This window comes from Podarcis raffonei, chromosome 6, assembly GCF_027172205.1.
Source record: "Podarcis raffonei isolate rPodRaf1 chromosome 6, rPodRaf1.pri, whole genome shotgun sequence".
NCBI classification, from domain to species: domain Eukaryota; kingdom Metazoa; phylum Chordata; class Lepidosauria; order Squamata; family Lacertidae; genus Podarcis; species Podarcis raffonei.
The window spans coordinates 59,389,315-59,411,496 of record NC_070607.1 but is presented as its reverse complement, the minus strand read 5'-3'; the positions used below and the strand labels follow the sequence as shown (position 1 = coordinate 59,411,496).

The window sequence follows — 22,182 nt, the reverse complement described above, 5'->3', positions numbered from 1 at the left end:
AAAAAAGACACAGAGAGCCAGCTATATTTTCAGGATGGTAAGAGCAGCTCCTTTCTCTGCTCTCCTCCGATTTATTCTCCTTTGTTCTCCCCAGCCGCATGGCCGTTTGCCAATGTCTCACGTTACCTCATCCGGTCATGGCTTTTGCTACGCCCATCGCCCTATAAGGTCAATACATTCTAATACATTGTAAGGCAGAGAGTGCTGGTCAGCCGAGGTCAGGGGGCACCCTGCAGTATTACAAGCCTCTGCCATGGCTTTATGACTCCCACAGAGCATGCTTACGACCCACTGTCAGCGCATCACCAGCTCTCATGAGGAGTTCAAAGGTATGCTGCTCCCCAGGTCACCAGATCCACAGAAGACATTAAGTATCTATTAGACCAGAACCCCACGTATCTGGCATGACTGCATCAAAGGAGAGCAGTGCAGGTAGCACAATCGAGAATTTAGTTGGCAGAAGCAAGGGGTCTTCTGCACTAAATTTCCAACAACCTTCTGACAGCAAGAGCTGTTCAGCAGTGGAACCATCTCCCTCGGGAGGCTGAAGATTCTCCTTCCTTGGAGGTTTTTCAGCAGAAGTTGGATGGTCACCTGTCATGGATGCTTTAGCTGAGATTCCTGCATCACGGGGGGTTGGACTAGATGACCCTCGAGGTCCCTTCCAACTCTAGGATTCTATGGCTGCAGTTTGGGGAGCAGCTTTCTGCCTCTGTTTCCAAACAGTGTCCTGGACTACTACACCCCAGTGTTGCAGCAGGTCAGTATGTGTGTATAATAGCAGCCAACGTCAACCTGGTGTTGATGTTTTGGACAGAAACTCCCATCAACATCGTCAGGTTTATACCAAGTTATTATACGGGATAAAGCAAACCTGGGCATATCAACAGTTAAAAGAGCTGGAGTTGTACTTCTAATGTGCTGTGCAAACAACGTAAAATTATATAGGCTAGTACGCCATGATAGCTGAGTAACCCAGTCCATAATTGTAGGGCTGAAAAATAATAATTGGTGTAATTAATTTTAATCAGAACTGTTCCCTGTTGAATTGTGCTCTCTATCTAGAAGACTATTTTGATTACTCTACATGCTTGCCCTGATTGGAGCAATGTGTTTTCAAAGGGATCTTTAAAGCATGAATCAGTAAGGAAACAGCTCTTTAAATATAATGTAAATATAATATTTATAAGCAAGATAAGGGTTTTCTGCTTGATTCATTTTTTTTTTTACATTTATAGTCTGCCTCTCGTCCAATGTGCTCAAGGTGACACAGATGCTCACAGCCCTGTGACGTAGGTTAGGCTGAGAGTGAGTGACTGGCCCAAGGTCCCTCAGTGAGTTTCATGCCTTGCTTAATAATCAGCTGACTGGTTTCATCAACTGTAACTCCAATCTTTAAAATGCTCAAGATTAGATCCAGGATAAGTAAGTTGCACTTGGGTCCCTTTAGAATCTATGCAAAACCAACCATGAATTCGTTCCCACTGAAATAAATGAGAACTAAATCAGGATTAATTTTACATATTCCAAAGGGATCTAAGTGCTAATAACTTTACAGCAAAATCCTATGCATGTTTACAGATAAGTAAAATCCATTGTGTCCCCTGAGGCTTGTCTAGAGCAGCAGACTTTAGCCTGGGTCCAATTCTCAAATTTATAATCCTGAGAAAGCCAATATACCCACAGACCAGTTAAACAGTAGTTTGAAGATGTTCATAAGTTAAATGCCTCAAAAGTAGCACTTAATATTAGCATGAAGTTTCAGTCCTAAAACAAATCCAAGCAAGATTGGTGCTCGACAGCATCTAAGGAGTTACAGCAAAGGAAGATTGGTGTGTGTGTGTGTGTTTGTGTGTGTGTGTGTGTGTGTGTGAGAGAGAGAGAGAGAGAGAGAGAGAGAGAGAGGAGTCACCACTCACAAGCTGTTTGTTTTAAAGTGATCTCTATGCGAGAGACACTAATTCCTCATTGATGGTATCATTGATGAATTGTCAAGCATAACACTGCTCTTTCCAGCAACGCTGTGTGACAATGGAATCTTTACTGTGCCTGTTTTATCCTACGTCAACCTTTAAGTGCTTGTTTGACACTGGATGTTGCTTGCCAACTTTCTGGAGAATGGGAGGCCAGCTTGAGTTTTGACATCAAGGTTATTAAAACAGGTCCTTTACAAGAGAACCACTGGGTTACAGAAAAACACATTGAGAAATCCCTGAGCAGATTTCTGCAGCCTGAGGATTCCTTGTCAATGTACAGCAATGTTCTGTTTCCTCAACGACACATGTTTTTGCATGATCATGCCATATGCCCCCAGTTTCCCAAATTCTGAAACCAGCTCCATGTGGGAAGAGACCTCAGATATCCACGCTGACATCACAGGAACAGCAAGCAGATCCGAGAGTCTGCCTGCGTAGGCTCTGCAACAGAGCCAGGGTCCCACAGAGCAAAAATCCTGCAGCCGTGGTGATTTCAGGGGAGTCACTCAAGTGACTCAGGGCTCTAGAAGTTATATAAAGCTCATTCTGCATGGCTTCTGTGTCAAACCTGTCTAAATTATTTTTGGATCGATCAAGAAGCACCCAGATTACTTTGATCTTATTTAGATGAGCCCTTTGAATGCTTTTGAAGATATGCCCTTAAATAATTCAAGAGAGGAGATAAACACAGGCAAAAAAGGAAGACGGAAAGGAATGGGGGTGGTGGGAAAGGTTTCTCAGATGCCAGTGGAACAGAGACACTGGTGACGGGCTTAGGCCAATGGGGAAAGAAAGACGGGAAAGTAGCAGGAGAGGAGCAAAGAAGAGTATTGAGCTAAATGTGAATTTAGCTCACAATAGGTGAATAAATTCCATGACACTGCTACCAACACTAGTCAACTTTTGTTTTACTGCCTCTGCTGCCTTTAAACAACCTGATGGTGGAACGCTTGCCAGGAAAACCTCCAACTTTTCAATGTGGAATAGCAGGTATTACCTGCCAATTTACTCCTACAACAAGAATGGAATGTGTATGAGCTATCAAATCTTGAAAAGTACTCATAATACAACCCCCACTTTGATCAATAATAGGAACTCTCCAAAGGGCATCCTTTCTGCTTCTTCTGACTGAACTGTTACTCATTGAAATGGGTGTCCACATTAAGCTATTTAACTTCTGATACAAATATTAGACATAGGAGACACAACATTATGGTCAAGAGTATTGTAAGCTTTGTCTTTTTAAAAAGAGGGCTTTCTTGGTTTCACAAGACCATGTGTTTAGTTCATAAGGTCCCTTCTGTGAAGGTCTGCAGTAGCAAAAGCTCTAGTTAAGACAGAGGAAGAGATGCATTCACACATACACAACCAGAGCTATTAAAACCAAGTTCAGTCAAGGCTGCCTCCTGGAATCATATGCTCACACACATTTTGGATGAGAAAGCTACCAGCTCTTCCAAAAATACCCAACCAGGAAACCTCTGACCCTCGTGCAATTCAGCAGATGCCTGGCACAGTCCCAGGATAGTAGTTACAGTAATATTCCTTTAAAATCTGAGACATTGTACAAGACCTGCCACATTGCTTATCCCAATGCCCGCTGTATAAAGAATTCAGAAACAAAGACTTGGATGCAGTGGCGTAGCATGGGGCAGGGGGATGGACAGAGGGGAGGTGGCCCTGGGTGTAAAATTCGGAGAGAGGCGCAAACAGGTTCCCCCATAACAGGCTCCCTTATCAAGACCATGTGGCTGAGCTCCACATGGAAGGCAAGCTGTGTCCAGGCCTTCAAGGCTTGGGTGCACACCTCCACCCCAGCTGCCCAGTCCACCAGGGGGTGCAACACTTGCCCTGCCCCCAGGCGCTGGCAACCCACACTACGCCACTGCTTGGACAATGACAACATGCTCACTGAACAGGACCCGTCTGCAAGAACCTGGACTTGCTAGAAAAAAGCAACAAAATGGAAAAAGATAGCCTCCGTTGTATTGACAGGGGAAGCTTAAGTGATTAATTGTTCCTAGGGCAACTGAATTTTCACTTCTTCTGCAATTGTACTGCAAATATGCCTCATTCTTACTTTATTTTCGAAAGTGGCCTACACAGATAAACATGTACTGCTGGAGCTGCAAGATTTTGACATGTCAGGCTGCTACTACAGGCACAGAAGCATGTCTGGCAAAAAATAAATTTGGCCACTCTGTCTCTAGAACTGGTTAGAGGTGTCATGGTATTGAGTAAACATCACTGAACTAGTGCTGTTCACCACCAAAGCTCTACATGACCACCGTTCTACAATATCTCCCATTTTTTCTGTTCCATTGCCATGCACACACTCAAAATTAACCCAGGCACAGTGCATCTTACCATCCATGCACAAGGTCTGAGCAGCCACACAGTTTGGGTTTCTGCATGGCTGCCCAACAACAGCAGAACTCCCTTTCCCTGGAGACTTCAATCAAATTCCCCAAGCCACAGTGATGAATGTGTGGCAACCATCAAGAGACCTTCAGGTGCCCGCGTTATAAACAGGCACCAGGTCACTTTCACAGACTACATTTCCCCCCAGGCTGCTTCAAGCTCAACGGTTCCTATGCACATTCATTTGTTCTGAAACAAACCCTGCTGAGTTCATTCACCCAAGTGCTGGCAGAAATGCAGCTGTGCATCCTGGTTCTATGAGGAGCTGGGCACTGCTCCCACTGGGTTCAGGCGCACCTAACTTTGCCTAGGATCCCTAAGTAAGAAGGGTTAGAGACCCAAGAGAGAGGCTGGAGCGTCACAGAGGGTGATAGGAATAGATAGGATGGGGTGCTGATTTGCAGGGCATAGCCTGGCAAAGACCACGTTGCAAAGTAGACCTCTCAGGAGGCTTTGAAAGGGGGACGAGGTGAGAGATGGGGCGGGTGGGGGGAGGCAGCTTCTCAGGGGCATCAGGACCCTTCTCGTTCCAGAAGGAAAGCGGGCAGGGGGTGGGGGGAGTGGGTAGGCAGGCAGGCGATGCTAATGGCCAGAGAGCGAAGCGCCCGCAACTGGGGGAGGAGAGAGAATGAGATTCGGGGAGGGGGGGTCGCCTTACGTTCTCTTGAAGATGCCTCCCAAGCAGCTGCCGAGCAGCAGGCAGAACTGTTGCGAGAAGAAGACCCAGGTGATCTGCGAGAGGGAGCTCTGGGTCTGGCAGCGCAGGTCCAGCAGGGTGGGCCCCAGGAAGGCGATGCAGAGGCCGAAGCTGAAGAAGACGCTCCAGTAGGTCAGCGTGGGCTGCAGGTTCCTCTTGAAGAGCGTCGTCACCCGCGCATCCCACCGCCACATCCTCGGCTCCCGCGGCCCGCCAGGAAGCAGCGTCCGCGGCAGCTCGCTCTCCCGCCACTGCCTGCCTGCCCTCGAGAGCAAGTCCCTGGGCTAAGACCGAGAGAGAAACCGGAGCGGGCGAGTGGCGCCCCCTAGCCGCGCGCAATCCGCCGCGGCCGAGAGGGAGAGCCGGGTCTTCGCTCCTGCCCCGCTCTGCGCGCCGGAATCTCCTCGGAGAGCAACACCTGCCCGCCGGATCTGCCGCGTCCCGCCCTGCGCGAGCCCGTCGTCGATCACATGCGAGGAGCCTCCGCCCCGAGGATCCGGCGCTCGCCTCCTTCCGCGGGCGCTGCAGCCTTGCCCGCGTCCCGCTCGCCGGGCTTGCAGGCAGCAGCAGCAGCAGCAGCAGGCGGAGTGCCGCGCGCGGGGCGGGGACTGGCTCCGCCCTTTCGGCCCGGGGAGCCGCGCACAGGCGCCAGCCAGCAACGCCCGCCTCCCGGGCCGGCGGAGCGGCGAGGGTCCCAAGCTGCGCTCGCCGGGCGGGGAGCTCTGGTTCTCCCCCGGCCAGCTCCCAGGCGAAGCCCCGGCGGGGTCAGCTTTGCAAAAGGGGCGCCGCCAGCTAGCAAAACCTTCCGGGCGAGGAAGCAGCTGCAAGTGGTTTCCCTACAACCGAAAACACCTGCGCGGCTGCCCATCGCCAGGTGTGATCACTGCACACGCGTCTCCATCACTTCGGAAACGCGGCCCGCCTGCGAGAGAGCTGGCGTGGCCGAGCGCAGCTACCTGCCTTTATCTCGTTTGCACGCAGTTGAAAATACCCCCAGCAATTACACGCGACGATCATTTGTCGTACACGGGATGGAAGTAAATCGTAACGTCTGAAACAACTCTTTTGCGCTGGTTTCTTTTCCCTCCTTTATTCTCTCTCTCTCTCTCTCTCCCCCCACCCGTAAGTGAGACTCGCAGGTGACCTCAGTCTCTCATCCACACCATTATCATTCCCTTATTGAAGTCAGTGCTACTGACACGAGTAGCTTACTTACCATTCGCTTCACAGGGAAAGACTCAAGTTGAGCACGTGGGTAAAGGTCGTGGAAACGTCCCTTGAAATGCACATAGAAGCTTAGGAGAGGAGATGGTTGTGGAGACCAGGGCAGCAAATTTGTTATATTTCCTCTCTCCTCCCACCCCCGCAAACAGGGGTGCCAACATGAATAAGATATTGGGGAGGGGGCTGGTAAGCCCCGCCCCGCATAATCAATCACATGACATTGTGCATGCACACTATTTAAATGGCAATGCCCATCAAGTGTGTGGGGGCCCTGGCCCCCTTAAATATTTTATTGGGGGTGAAGACCCCTCGGCCCCAAGGAGCTGGCTCCTAAACTCACAATTCTGAGAATACAGAGGTTTCCCCAAGTCTGCTGCAGACCCTCCAACTGTCCCTATTTCCCAAGGACAGTCCTGGATTTACAGAAGCCGTACGGATATCTGATTTGATCCTGGAATGTCCCACTTTTCCTTAGGACTTCCCTATTTTCATCACCCAACTCCGGGGTATGGAGTTATGTGACCCCCCTGAGCCAAGGAGATAAGTAACTATACAAATTCAGAAGACATCTGAAGGCAGCCCTGTATAGGGAAGTTTATTTAATGTTTAATGTTTTATTATGTTGGAAGTTGCCCCTAGTGACATGAGCAACCAAGTCAGGTGAGTGGGGTATACGTAATGAAATTATTGCTATTATTATTATTATAGAAATGTTGGAGGGTATGCTGCTGTGTACATAACAAACCCAAAGGGGCAGCACACTGATACTTGCACTCACTAGGTCTAGTTTGGCCCTAAGCCTGCAGAAGCTACACTTAGTCAAAGACCAGCCTTTCATCTGAGTTGAGTTGAACTCTTTACTGATCATGCTTGGGGATTCTGATTTCCCTGAATCTTGGGCCTTTCCACCCAGTCTGTTAGCTGAGTGTGATATCAGATAATAGCAATAATATATAAATGGGTTGGACAGTGTTCTTGAAGCTACCAGCATGAGTTTGACCAAACTGTGGGAGGCAGTGGAAGACAGAAGTGCCTGGTGTGCTCTGGTCCATGGGGTCACGAAGAGCCGGACACGACTAAACAACAACAACAACAACATAAATGGGCTCACCTGATGATGAGTCTGATGTGCAATACTGTACTTCATGTAAAGAGTAACAAAAAAGACAGCCATGAACATTATGTATCACTTCCGGTGATGCATAATGTTCTGGGGCAAGGGTATTTATACAGCAGGCCATGTGCCTTCCTTTCAGGGACTTTTTGGGATCCAGCATCACTAAAAAACCTCAGCTCTGCTTGACTTCCTTGAAATGGTAATAAGGAATCTTGTGCCTTTCCATACCACAAAGTGCAGAAAGGAGGCAGAAAGTACACACACACACACACACACACACACACACACACACACACAGCAACCTCTGAATACTAATACTGTAATTAGCACACTTGCAATATAGGCAGAAAAACATTTTTTTCTTGTGTCGATTCTCCATGGCTTTTTCATTTGTTTGCTTAAGGGATATATGTAACTACTATGACTGTCAAATCTGGGGCTGGGTTGGAGTGGTTGATGCTTTTGCTTACGCAGAAAACTCCCTCTGGAGGAGGCTGAGTTTATAAATATTTCACCTGCTGCATTTGAGACGCTAACTGGCAATTTTTAGAACGCTCTCGCTTTGCTTCCTCTCTCTCTTCTCCAAGGCAAAGCAATACACAGGCGTGCTCAGCTGATTCAAGTGCATGCTGGAGCACCTTGCGGTTTCCTGCCTCTTCCTGTGCCTGAGTGCTCTGGGGAGGCACCTAATGTCATTGCCCACTTCTGAGATGTGTATTTTGACAGGTTGAAGGTGCCAATTTGTGCGATGCAATTGTTGTTCTAAAGCTCATCTTATCTAAACAGTACCTACCTCAGCCTGTTCCTTTGCCAGGCATCCAAGCAATGTGTGGGAGGCGGTTTTGCTGCCAACACCCCCACATCATAGGTTTTTTTTTGTGTGTGTCCCAGAATCCAGATTATATAATCTAGAGAACATACTTCAGTTTGACTGAATGCAGGCTAACGCAGGCTAGAAATACTTTTCCACATGGACAGAGGATCAGTGGGTGAGAGGTTCCCAGATCTGCGAAACAGTTTAGTTACCTCCAGGGAGTCTTTCTCCAGCCTACCTGGAGATGCCAGGGATTGAATCTGGCTGCAGAGCAAATGCTTTACCACTGAGCCACAGCCCTTCCCTAAACATGCATAACATTCCCATAGGTAAAGGTAAAGGGACCCCTGACCATTAGGTCCAGTTGTGGCGCTCATCTCGCTTTATTGGCCGTGGGAGCCGGCGTACAGCTTCTGGGTCATGTGGTCAGCATGACTAAGCTGCTTCTGGCGAACCAGAGCAGCACACGGAAACACCGTTTACCTTCCTGCCAGAGCGGTACCTATTTATCTACTTGCACTGTGAGCTTTCGAACTGCTAGGTGGGCGGGAGCTGGGACCGAACAATGGGAGCTCAGCCCGTCGCGGGGATTCAAACTGCCGACCTTCTGATCGGCAAGCCCTAGGCTCTGGGGTTTAACCCACAGCGCCATCCATGTCTCATAACATTCCCATAGATATTAGTATATATGATGGTTGACCAGTTTTTGGAAGTAGATCACTGTGCTCAGGCTCTTCAGCACTTCAGTGCATGGCACCTTCAAATCATGTTAGAAGAAGCTAAAACCAGCAATATAAATGCACCCTTGCAACAAGGCAAGTAGCAAAACAGGCTCAAACTCCTTCAGTATTGAGACAGTTGGGGTGCTACAGCTGAACACGTTTCTCCTCAAAATCACACAAATTGACAAAAACACATATACAAACACACTTCCAGTTAGCTATCCCTCTCTGTCTCAAGGGCAGCATGCCTGGCAATAGTTATCTGGAGGCTTGTGCAAACATAGCATTAATCTTGCAGTTCCTTGTGGTGTCCATGTTTATACCAAGAGCAGGGAAATTGGCCTTTCAGATGTTGGACCGCAACTCCCATCAGCCACAGCCAGCATGACCAATGGTCAACAGATTAAAGGAGTTGTAGTTCAACAAAATCCACAGGTTTCCCACCCTGGTTTATACTAAAATTTGAAGGACACTTTTTAGTACCAGGAGGGTCTCCCAGCATGACTCACATAAAATGTAACAAGCGCATAAGTAGTCAAACATATGCAGCCAAATAAAAACTATGTATCAGTTATTTTTAAAATATGTCTTAAAAAACATTCTCTATTACAAAAAGTTAGTATGCATTCCCAAAATGAATAGTGGAAATTGAGTAGGGAATGGGAGGTTTCAGAAAATCAAACTAGAAAGCCATTTTCTGTGTAGGAAACTTTTGGCCCTCCAGATGTTGCTGAACTACAGCTCCCATCATCCTTGGTCACTGGCCATGCTTGCTGGGGCTGATGGGAATTGTAGTTCAGCAGCATCTGGAGTGTGAAAGGCTCTCTATCTGTTTGGTCTGTTTTAGTTCAATTTAGTTCAAAGGAGGATCTGATTAAACATAAGATCTGAGAAGAAGCTTTTTGCCAGTAAGAGTTTTTCGACAGTGGAATGGACTCCCACAAGAAGTGGTGGACCTTTTAAGCAGAGGTTGGATGGCCATCTGTTATGTATGATCTAGTTGAGATTCCTGCATTGCAGGGGGTGGACTAGATGACCCTCGAGGTCCCTTCCAACTCTACAGTTCTTTGATTCTGTTATTCAATTGTCTCATACTCATAGAATCATAGAGTTGGAAGAGACCACAAGGGCCATCGAGTCCAACCCCCTGCCAAGCAGGAAACACCATCAGAGCACTCCTGACATATGGTTGTCTCTCAGTGGTCATTCCTCCAGCTGCATCAGAGTGAGAGATAAGGCAACAAGGCCTCCTCCACTGGCTCAGCCAGGACCAGCTGACAACTAGCTCCTTCCTCCCCAGAACTGCCTCTGGTGGTTCTGCTTAGGCAACTCCACAATACAACATTGTGAAATAGTTGGTGACTTTAATTTGCTTATTTTCTTCACCCCTTTTCCCTCTAGTAGCATGCCTCATAGACTGTAAGCTGTGGTATTAAACGGCAAACAACTTTGGGAGTGCGTTGGCAGAAAGATGTTAGATAAATGAAGCATGTAAATAAATTTAAGAATCAAAACATTTAGATAGATCCCATTTATATTAGTGCTAATTAAGAGGAGTGGCAAGAACGTGTCACTGGTGCAAAACAGTAATTTCAAAGGAAACCGTCATTAAAGGAAGGATCGTTGCATTTAGGTTAATGCGCTAGCTGGGTGAAGAGTGCACGGCTGGTTTTGACTCATGCTCTAGAAGTGGTGTGCATGTTACAAAACATTCTTATGCTTATGACAGCCTCTGCAGCTAATAGGGTGCAGTGGGAGGTAGGAGAGTATGTTGGCTTCTTAAAGTGTAGGTCAGGCCTCGTTGTAAAAGATTTTATAGCATTGATTAGCATGCGGAACAAAGGAGGTAAACAGGCCAAGTTGATAAACAACTTTGAACCTACCACTCAGAGGCTGAACTGAAGAAGTATCTCAACATCATTAGATCATAAGTCATCTACCAAGTTGCTAGAGGAATAATGGCTGGAGTAGAAAGACAGCCTTGGGCAAGTCCTTTATACGTTAATGACACAGGCAGAAATACCTCTCTCTCTCTCTCTCTCTCTCTCTCTCTCTCTCTCTCTCTCTCTCTCTCTCTCTCTTTGCTGTTCACCCATGACCTTCATGCCTTTCAATTGCCTCATGGGACATTATCATTTCAGAAGAGAGGTGTGGCCCTCTAGAGTTGTTCTTCATTTTATTTCGTAAATCTGCAAGCGTGTGTGTTTGTGTGTGTGCATGGGGGACAAGCATATTAGCTAGCTCCACTTCCCATGGCTATTCCTGTTACCCTGAATGAATTCTGGAGGTTCCCTGGAAAATCAGGCTTCTAAAAAGCAAGGGAAGCCTACTTTGAAAGATGGCTAAGTGTTCAGAGGCAGCATGCCACTGTATATCAGTTGCAGGAGGACAACCGCTTGTGGGCTTCCCAGAGGCACCTGGCTGGCAACTGGGTGAACCAGGACTTGATGGGTGAGGCTCCTTGTAACTGAACCAATGTGTCTGCTGATTTTATATTGGTTTTTATATATCCCATCACAGGTTGAAGTCCAAATGTTTGTGAGCCGCCCTTGTCCAGCTCTTTTCGCACCATATCCCTAAGTCACTAACATGCTTTGCTGCACAGAACAGATCACTGCATGAAAACGAGTACAAGCATGAAAATGTGCTTTGTCATACACCATCTGGCCTAATTAAGAACAATCTGTCCGCAGAGAATACATCCGCAACATTCAGCCTTCCAAGTACCCTCTCATCTCCAGGTAACAAAACTATCTCTGGCTTGTTTTCTCCCAGGGAGGATGAAGGCCAGATTCAAAATCGGAAAAGATGGAAGTTTATCTTTAAAAGCAAAGCGGTAGAAGGTTCAATGGACTTAACCAAGCAGAGCCAAAGGGAAAGAGATGACAGGGCAGTTTCAAGCTGAAATGTTGTTGAGATATTCCAAGCAGAGTAGGGATTCAGTCAGAATTTTTATGAATTTTTCTCACCACCAATCAGCAACTGGTATTTGATCAATCTAAGCCAACAGTGAGAATTGCTACTAGATGCAGTTTGCAGATAGGAGCATAGGAAGTTGCCTTATACTGAGCCAGACCTCAGCATTGTCTACACAAGCTTTCCCCCAGCTGGTGCCTTTAGATGCTTTGAACTACAGCTCCCCAGCAGACCCTGTCAGCACGGCCTCTGTAGCCCAAAACATCTGGAGAGTGTCAGGCTGGATAAGACTGGTCTACACTGGCTGTAGTTGCTCTCCAGGGTTTCAGAGAGGAGCCTTTCCCAGTCCTACCTAGAGACATCAGGGATTGAACCTGGAACCTTTTGCCTGTGCTACTATTGCAGGCAGCTTAAAGAATGGAAACAGATACCAAATAGTCCCATTCCTGTATCTACTTGCAATGTGTATCGTTCTTTATAGGCATCCTTTGAGCAGGGTTACTTTAGTGCTTAGCCTTGTTGTTTTAACAGCAATTTTTTAAGGATGAAGTGAAGCAGAGCAAAGTATTATTAGTTAATGTACTGATCATCCTGTCACCCTTTAAACCCTTTGGGTATGTTTCAGAAGGCTGCAGATGCATTTCTCTATGAAGCTGCTTTAGAATAAAGGCAAGGGATGGTTCTGATTCCCTGGAGTTCTCTGTGCAACCTCATTCTTTGACCCTATTCTCAACCGGCTTCATTTGCCCCCATTACAGCATCACAGAGCCAGAGAGGATTGGCTACTTCACACTAGGATGCCATCACATTTCTTGCGGGTAAGTTCCCTAATCAAGGGGCAGGTAGGTTGAAGGTTGCAGGTAAGTTCCCTAAACAAGGGGCAGGTGGGAATTGTGCCAAAATAGTAGCAGATTAGGCTGCAAACAGGAATGCAAAAGGTGAACATTTGGAATGGAGAGGGGTGGGGAAGAACATTTCAGTTCCCCCTGAAAGCAGCTTCTCTCCCTCAGTATGCTTGTGGTGCAAATCTATCTAACAATGTATAAAGCTGCAACTGACAAACAATAATATGGTTCACCCTTGCTGTTTCAGTAGCCTCAGTGACACTGAAGTCCTTGAAGGACTGAACAGCATGCAAGTTTTAAGTGGGGTATCAATGATATCATGTTTCACTTTTGAAAATTATAGATTGCCATGTCACTCAGGCCTTCTTGGCAATTTAATGTCAAGTGACTGGAAACCCAGAAGGCACATTTGTCAGATCTTATCCATTTACTCCAGGTTGATTAACAGAATAAGTACAACTTGTGGTTCTCACTGCAAGTTAGAATCACTGCACCACTGATAAGCAAAAAAAGTAGGGAAATGCTACTTTTGGTGACCAGGGTAGCTAAGTCAGGTTCAGCTCCAGGTCTGAAGGACTTCTGGAGTACATGTACTCTGGTGGGCCCCCTCTTACATTGGTGAGTCCCCTCAGGCTTACATGGCAGTAGTGGCAGCAGCAACAACATTGCCCAAGGGAGGCTGGAAGCTGCCACTTACATTTCCCACAGTGTCCCAACATAGTGTCACTCTGGGGCATCATGAAGCTCACAGGCATAACATACAAAGCCTAGGACAAGATGTCACTGCAGGTGGACCCTACTGGGGCCCTGGCAGCAGCTGTAGGATGTCAGGAGCTGCCAGGACTGGACTAAGGCATTGAAAAGGCCTATCTCTAACTGCTGAAACTCTTATTGATGTTTAAAACAACATGGACTAGCTAATAGAACCTTACTGTGCCTGCTTCTCTGTTCACAAAATCAAGATAATCTAAGCTGCTATATACTTCAGTGGGTTTGAGATTAGCACCACTGGGGCTAAACTAGATATGAAGGGTCAGGACTGCTCCTGAACCCCATGAAGCAGCAAAGGTACACCTGTACTTCTCCCCCAAACCTACATTTAAGCCATTTCCTGCTCTGGCAGACATAATCCCAGCTGAAAGAAAATGAGACCGAAAAAGTGGTTTGGGGAGGGAAAGCGCCGTGGTGTCCTGCTTTCTCCCTGGCAAGGGGAGCAGGGCATTTACAGAGGTAACATCCCAAAGAGCAGGAATCACAGCAAGGCAACTCCAGTAAGACTAGATACTACCACAGCTCAGACAGGGCCAGGCAGAGCATAAAATACCTTATCAGCACCCCGGAGAGCTCACAGAAGCCTAGCACTCACTCAGAGGGAGCTGTTACCTCAGCAGTCTGCTGAAGCTTTCTAAAGGCTGGCTTGAACCCTCTGATTGGCCCCGCCCCCTCTGAGGAGCAGTCTGCTCTTTTAAAGGTCCACTGCCTTATTCTGTAAGTGCTGGACATGGAGATGGTGGATAGTAAGAGAACAGGACAGGTAGGAAGGAATCAGCTTTCTCCACCTCTTCTCCCATGTTAAATGCTAAAAATCACCCAGCTCCCCATTTCACAGGGAGCCACCAGGACCTGTCTGATACATTCAGGTGGGTATTGCAGTTACACCTTCCTCTACCCAGAACATGAGCCTTTCTTTTGCAAGAGCACAAAAGTCTCTCTTTCTTATTAAACGTCTCTTATTATTGCAAGATGGTTGCCTTTTTCGCAGTTGGCGCAAGCCAAAGCCTGTTTAATGTAATGGGACGTGACTTACAATGACTGCATTTTAATAGTGCTCTCAGCAGGAAGCCAGATGCTCGCATTCAGCATAATGTGATTATGGTGTGGTTTCTGTTGCTACCTCTCTCACCGGACCATTTTCTAAAGGAGAAAGGAAATGGTAGCTTTAAAAGAAAATGAATTAGGAACTTGCAGTGCTACAGAATAAGAATTCTCCACCATTGAGGATAACTCACCTTGGAAGACAGAAGAGGAATTTTGGAGCAGTGAAACTTCGGAGATATTATCTGATAACATGTTCAGACTTCACAGGTAGCAGCTACATATTTATTATAGAGCAGAATCCCCATTATATGAATTTCGATTATGATCCCTGTTTTCTTCTGAATCTGTACTGTGTTCCCCATATTTATAGCACACCCACTCACATTTAACTGCTCCCTGTTCTGTGTGCTGTACCTTACTGATAAATGTATATTTTGATTTTATTTGAGAATCTGAGGTACTTCTAAACGCTTAGGGGCAGCAAAAGGGAAAATAACAGGTCTGTCTGGAGTAGTGAGAAGTTATTACTCCTTGTTTTGTGATAGGTTCATTTACTCGGTGACAAGAACACTTACATTTCTGAGTGTTCAAGGCAAGACATTTTTTTGGGGGGGGGGAACCACCCTGCTGAAAATTATTAATTTGGTGCTTCCTTTGAGCACTCAAGAGATTTCCAGCCAGGGGGAATGCATTGCTGAAGGGGAAGTCTTCTTGCTCCATCTAGTCCAGTATAGCCACAAAAACAAATCAGTTTTTCCTAGTTGAGGCAACAGACGGATATCTTTATACAATGGGACTATTTACACAATAGATGCCTAAGCTTCTGCTTTTCCTACTTAGGGGTGTGAACTTCAAAATCAAAGCCTTTCAACATTTGTGGCTAGGCTAAGACTCACTTAACAAGTTGGTGTGGAAATGGAAATGGAAACTGCCTGTACTTGAAATGCACTCTGAGCACACCCTGTCTAGAAAGTCAGGATTTGTTCCAGATCCTGAACCTTGGGCTCAAAGGCCCAGTTGGTTGGCCAAATAAAAATGCCTCGACCTCAGAAACCTTTACAGTTGACAGTGAGGTGTTCCACTTCAACAGCTAAGGAGCAGTATTGGCCTGAGAGTAAGGGTGTTGGCTGGGAAAGGTTGAATTTGGGTTTCTGTTTTCCTCAGACTTCTTACGCAACCTTGACCAAAGAAGCAGCCTTCTCCCTGAATCACTGCTGCACAGTCATACGTATGTGTTCTGAGGTACTTATATCTCAGGATCTAACCTGAGGTGCTAAGCTTTCTTATGCAGAGAGAATTACATAAGAATATAATAAGATCAGGCCAATGGGCCATCTAGTTGGGAATCCTATTCTCACAGTGGTTTCCAGCAATTCAGAAGTGTTACTGCCCCTGAAGCATAGCCATTGGGGCTAGTAGCCACTGATAGACTTATCCTCCATGAATTGGTCCAGTACTTGTTTAAAGGCATCTAATTTGATGGCCATCATTGCCTCCTGTGGGAGAGAGTTCCATAGTTTAACCTGATGCAGGGGCGGTTTTTTAAACAAGCAAATTCCCACATACATTCTGAGGTGGTAGAAACCATCCATGAAGATGGAGCACCACACAGCCAGGATGTCTGACAACAGAGGTGTCACTTAATGGCAGCAAAGAGTGGTGGGCATCCTCCCCTCCTTTGGAAAAAAAATGCCTTGCTGTTATTTCCTCAGCTCACCTATTGATCAGTGTTGACAACATTTGTTTTCCTTATGCCCTAAAACTGCAGCTGGCCCTGGCTACTAGGGACAAACTACATGTAACATCTATCTTCAGTTTCAAAACAACCTCACTGGCTTCCAGGAGGTTTCCCATCCCAACTCAAGGTAGTATCATCTGGTTGATGCTAGACCAGATAGGCCCTTGGTCTGACCCAGAAGACCTCTTCTTATGTGCCTATGGTTTTCTTATTTAGTTAGTAAGTTATAAAAAAAATCATTATACAGTGGTACCTCAGGTTAAGAACTTAATTCATTCTGGAGGTCTGTTCTTAAGCTGAAACTGTTCTTAACCTGAGGTACCACTTTAGCTAATGGGGCCTCCCGCTGATGCTGCGCTGCTGGAGCATGATTTCTGTTCTCATCCTGAAGCAAAGTTCTTAACCTGAAGCACTATTTGTGGGTTAGCGGAGTCTGTAACCTGAAGCGCCTGTAACCTGAAGCGTCTGTAACCTGAGGTACCACTATACAGTCGTACCTTGGTTGCCGAACGTCTTGGAACTCGTATGTTTTGGCTCCCGAACGATTGAAAATCGGAAGTGAGTGTTCTGGTTTTTGAATGATTTTTGGAAGCCAAATGTCCAGTGCGGCTTCTGTGGCTTCCAATTGGCTGCAGGATGCTCCTGCAGCCAATCGGAAGCCACGCCTTGGTTTTTGAACAGTTCCAGGAGTTGAATGGACTCCTGGAATGCATTCTGTTCGAGAACCAAGGTACGACTGTATAACACTATATCATACAAATGCTCCTGCTCTTTGTTGCTTCTCTGATGGTGGTGCAAAGGATGAACGTGCAAAACTAGTTCTTTTTGCCTGTGATACCAACCTTATGAAACTTGTTCCACAGGATAGCTTACCTTGCTCCTTCTTTGGTAAGTTTTAGACATCTGATCATGGCAATTTAGTTTTAGAGAGCTTTCAGGATCGATTGAGCTATGGATTTATGTTAGCAGCTGCTGCTTTTGCCAGACTCCTGGGTTTCCTTGTTTTTATTTGCTTTAACAACGCAAATAACTTCCTTATTATTTTTAGTTGTTGTAAATTTATTTGTGGACCCATCTGGAGTCAAAAGGTATGGTATAAATGTAGTAAAGGATTTGTAGCAAAATATCTGATCATGGTCTCCACAAAGTAGGGATGCACAAATATGGGCAAATTTGACTTTAAAAAAACACACACAAAAAACCACGCTCTGCCTATTAACTCTGCCTATTAAAATGAATTTAGATAACTTAAGCTTCATGCCTCAATTTACTTGAATGGGTAGAGTTAAAAATGCTGCAGCTCCAACAATGGCTGGAGTAGGGCTTAACGCAGCCTCCTGCTTGGGCCAAGAGGATCTTCAGTAGTGGATCTTCAGCTTTTCATCTTGCTGCACCCATTTTCAGAGCTGCAAGCTTCGCAACCCAAGATCATGGATGCTCATAGCAGCCGGTGATGCGGCTAGGTAATTTAGACCCTGGACCCTTTAGATAGCCATGTGTATTGATGCAGATGAGAAGCACACACTCAAGGGGACTTTCCTCTGCTGTTCCATGCTTCACATCTGCTTCTAATTCCTGATATGTTAGAGAAAAAACAAACAAAAACAGTTGCCAACTCCCAATTAAACAAGTGTATATATTCTCAGCATTTTAAACCCACTTAAAATCATAGCACCATCATTACAGAATTAAAATTGGGTCTACTTCTGCTGCCCTGATGCACACATTTACTAGGGAATAAGCTCCATTTTGTTGCAGAAAAGGGTAGTATCTATATAATGTAGAAGTAATAAAATGAGCACCTGAAACCCTGTAGATGCCTACCTGGTTGTCCTCCTGGCTATATATCTTTTCTAAAAAAATAAAAAATGATGCTCCAGTGACAAGCATCATACCTAATGGGCCCTGACATTCCTAGGCCAGCCCAGCTGGTGATGTGAAGCCTGTTTGCCACTGCCATAGGCACTCTATGGATGTCCTTTTGGGGCTCCCTGCACTGCAAGGCTCTGGACTTTGGCCCCAAGGTCCAGTGCTAGTTGCACCACTGACAATAGCTATGGTGTTGGGCTGCAAAAAGCAGTCTGGACCACTTAGCCAGAGATGAGGTGTAAGCAGAATCAAGGCAGGGGACCTGCTCAAGGCAGCCACAATAGTTCATTTGCAATCAATCAAGCAGGGATGCTTGTATAGTTGAGCATCTCAGCTTCAAACGCTTGTCCCCATCACTATCACAAACCTATGGCACTGGACAAATTACACTATTTTTCTCCCTCCCTCTCTCTCTCTCATAGCAGAGAATTTAGTTAATGGTCTCTGGAACTTCTGTGGAGTCAAGAGGGAGATATTACGTAACTATTTCAGACAAACAACTCTGAGCAACTGCCTGCCTCATTTCCCTGCTATCTCCACCCTGTGGATAATTAATAAGCATTTTCTAGGTCACACTCGGTGTGTGTTTGTATGCTTGCACATATGCCCAAAGCAAAGAGAAAGCAGGAACTTGTTAAGGGTATAGATAGATAGATAGATTCTTTATTGTCATTACACACGTGCAACATTGCACAAGTGCAACGAAATTGGATGCCATCCCTTAAAAACAACAAAAGCAAAACAACAACAACAACCAACAAACCACATTCCAGCCACACCCACACCCATCAATCTCCCAGGTCACACTATCGAGTTACAGCATTCAAAAGGGCCACAGCTCTCGGGTAAAAACTGTTTTTCAGTCTATTTGTCCTTGACTTGATGTTTCTATATCTCCTGCCAGAAGGCAGTAGTGCAAACAGACTGTATCCCGGGTGAGATGAATCCTGCAGGATGTTGTTTGCTTTCCTAAGACAACGGGAACCGTACAATTCTTCCAAAGATGGGAGAGGTTGACCAATAATCCTTTGTGCTGTGGTTATGACCTTCTGGAGCACCTTCCTCTCCCTAGCTGTACAACTGGAGAACCAAGCACAAATACAGTATGTAAGAATGCTCTCTATGGAGCCTCGGTAGAAGGACACCAGCAGTCTCTCACTCAGATTGTTCTTCTTTAAAAGTCTGAGGAAATAAATTCTCTGCTGGGCCTTCTTCACCAGAGCAGTGGTATTTGCGCTCCAAGTCATGCCCTGATCGATAGTTACTCCCAAAAACCTGAATTCCGCCACCCTCTCCACCCGTTCCCCATTGATATGCAAGGGCTGAATGTCCGCCTTTTTTTTCCTGTAATCCACCACTAATTCCTTGGTCTTAGCCGTATTAAGAGCCAGATTGTTCTCTCCACACCAAACACAGAGCCGCTCCACCTCGTCCCGATAGGCGGACTCATCCCCTCCTGAAATGAGCCCTACCACCGTAGTGTCATCAGCAAACTTGATGATTTTGTTGCTGGAATAGGTGGCTGTACAGTCATACGTATAGAGAGCATAGAGCAGGGGACTCAACACACAACCCTGTGGTGAGCCGGTGTTAAGGCTAAGGGCTGTGGACATATGTGACCCTACTCTAACCCTCTGAGAACGTTCTGACAAAAAATCCAAAACCCAGAGACAGGTGGAGTTGGAGAGTCCAATCGCCTCTAGCTTGGACACCAGTCTATGGGGGAGGATAGTGTTAAAAGCTGAGCTAAAGTCCACAAACAGCAGCCTCACATAACTCCCCGGCTGCTCCAGATGGGACAGAGCAGCATGGAGAGTAGTGGTGATAGCGTCCTCTGTGGATCTATTTGCCCTGTATGCAAACTGGTAGTTGTCAAAAGTTGATGGAAGACAGGAAATAATATGACGGCGCATCAGTTTCTCAAAACACTTCATGATGATTGGAGTCAGTGCAACTGGTCTGTAGTCGTTCAAACTACTGATTGTGGATTTTTTAGGCAGAGGGACAATAGTTGACGACTTCAGGCAGGGTGGGACAATAGACTGGTGTAAGGACTTGTTGAAGATCTTAGTAAGGCAGCAACAATGCTTACAAAAGCCCCACACCACAAACCAGGTAGTTCTTTTCAGTGAGTCAGCTGTGAAAGAGCGAAAGAGCCAGGGATTCTGGATGGCACAGTCAGAGGATTTTTTTGTTTAGAGGATGGCTTCTCGTCAGAGGTGAACACACCGCCGAAGGACCAAAGAGCTGTGGCTCACCTGAAAATCTCCTGTGCACAGCAGCCAAAGGTTTGATTCAAATGTAATGGAGGGGGCACATGGTACATCTTTGGAAGTGCCTGCACATAGGGGCCTGGTTGTTTGAAAGAAGCTCCGCTTTTAAATCCCGCTAATCGTAAAAAGCTGAACACATTAAGAAGGAGCCAGCAGCTGGAATAAGTAGGTTGTATGTTCTTGGTTCTTCACCTGGCAGATCAATGGTTTCAGGTCAAGACATTTTTAACACCAGCACCTCTAGGTGTGTGTGTTTTTTTATGAAGAGCAGTAACATTTTCATTTACTACAGGATGGGGAACCTGTGGCTCTTCAGACGTATTTGGGCTCCAGCTCCCCTCAATCCCACCTAGCATGGCCAGTGGGCATCATGGGTGAAAGGAGTTAAAATCCAACAACATCTGGAGGACCACATGTTCCCCGTCCCTGATCTAGAGAAATCTCCCCAGATCCCTTTGAGTAACAGAGAGAGTCCAACTACCTCCCATCCTTTTGGTGAAGAGGCAGGAGGGTTACTATCCCTTCTACAACCTATTAACTGATCATTTGGTCTTGTTTTTTGTTTTACTAACAAATTCTAACCAATCTGGTTAGAATTAGCTTTGAAGGATACAGGTCTGTGGTCACATGATCAGCAGCTGATGTCCACCCCACATCTTTTCAGCAGTGAAGGGCGCATTCCCTCAGTGCTGAAAGAAAGTGTGTGTGTGTCTACCTCGGACAGTTTGGGGAGGTAGAAGGTTATCTTGCTGCAAAGGCAGGACTTAGTAGAGAGTCTTTCCCATCCTATCCTACCCTGTCCTGACTGCCCCCATTCCCCATTAAGTCCTATGCAGCACATCCATTTTCCAAGTGATGCGACAGAGCTGGGAGAACAGGCAGCTTATTTTGCACACTTTGAAATGACTCATCGGCTAGAAATGAGGTTAAGTTAAAAACTCAGCTGAGCAACATAAAACTCCCTTCAATCCTGACAAGGCAGCAGCTATAAGGATCATTGGTGTTTTTGGCTGCTGTTAGAAGCTGAAGCTTTGTAAAGAGATGGTTCAGCCAAGAGTGGTCACAACAGGCTGCGGGATGTGATTGACCATCATGGCAGCAATAAGCATGCCTCCCATTGATAGGATAAAATATATTCACAAGATAAGAGAGCTCTTAGCTTGTGACTCTCCATTTTCATGACTTTGGAAAACTGCTGTCCTATGACAGCTGCATGATGAACACAAGTGGGTGACTCATCCAGTAAGTTGACTGGGTGTATGGGAGACTGCCCTCGACACCTCTAAGCCTAGATTACCCCTGCCTTTGGACTTGGTAACATCTCTGCTCCCTTTGGTTCTCCATGGGAATGTTGCAGGTGCCATGCCAGGGTGCCAAGTCTGAAGCAATATTAAAGGAGGAAACCTGTTTGGTGAACAATTGTCACCCACATTTCATTCGTATGTATGACTCATACCTGTTCCAGACTGCATCCTTGTTTGAACATGAGCACAGCTGGCAAGACACCAACATTCCTCCCAACATTCAGTGGAAGTTCACGTTACATATTAAACCCAGCCTGCAATGTTGGTAGCTTGCAGTCTGCTCCAACCTTTGTCATAGAGCCTCTCAGTGTAAACATGGCAGCCCAGGTATCAAATTATTACTTTCAGAGAGTGCAAGGTACTTGGCTATGTGGGAAGCAGGTAGACAGGAGAAACAAGGGGGTATGGCTGAAATTGATGCCAAAGTGTAAGCAGGATCTGAATTTGA

General features: G+C 46.1%; 1 protein-coding gene across 2 annotated transcripts in view; it reads right to left on the bottom strand.

Annotated features, from left to right (window-relative positions):
- Positions 1 to 6,421, bottom strand: part of MFSD4A (major facilitator superfamily domain containing 4A) — a 50,656-nt gene extending 44,235 nt beyond the window's left edge. Inside the window, exon 1 of one of the 2 annotated variants that reach the window (XM_053393328.1) lies at positions 6,311 to 6,421. Coding sequence is in view for 1 of the 2 variants with exons in the window: in XM_053393327.1 (XP_053249302.1) it covers positions 5,056 to 5,288 (233 nt within the window). In the remaining variant the exon portion in view is untranslated. Of the gene's footprint in view, positions 1 to 5,055; positions 5,588 to 6,310 lie in introns of those variants that run through there. The other variant, XM_053393327.1, reaches the window with a different exon arrangement.
- Between the last annotated feature and the right edge of the window lie 15,761 nt (positions 6,422 to 22,182).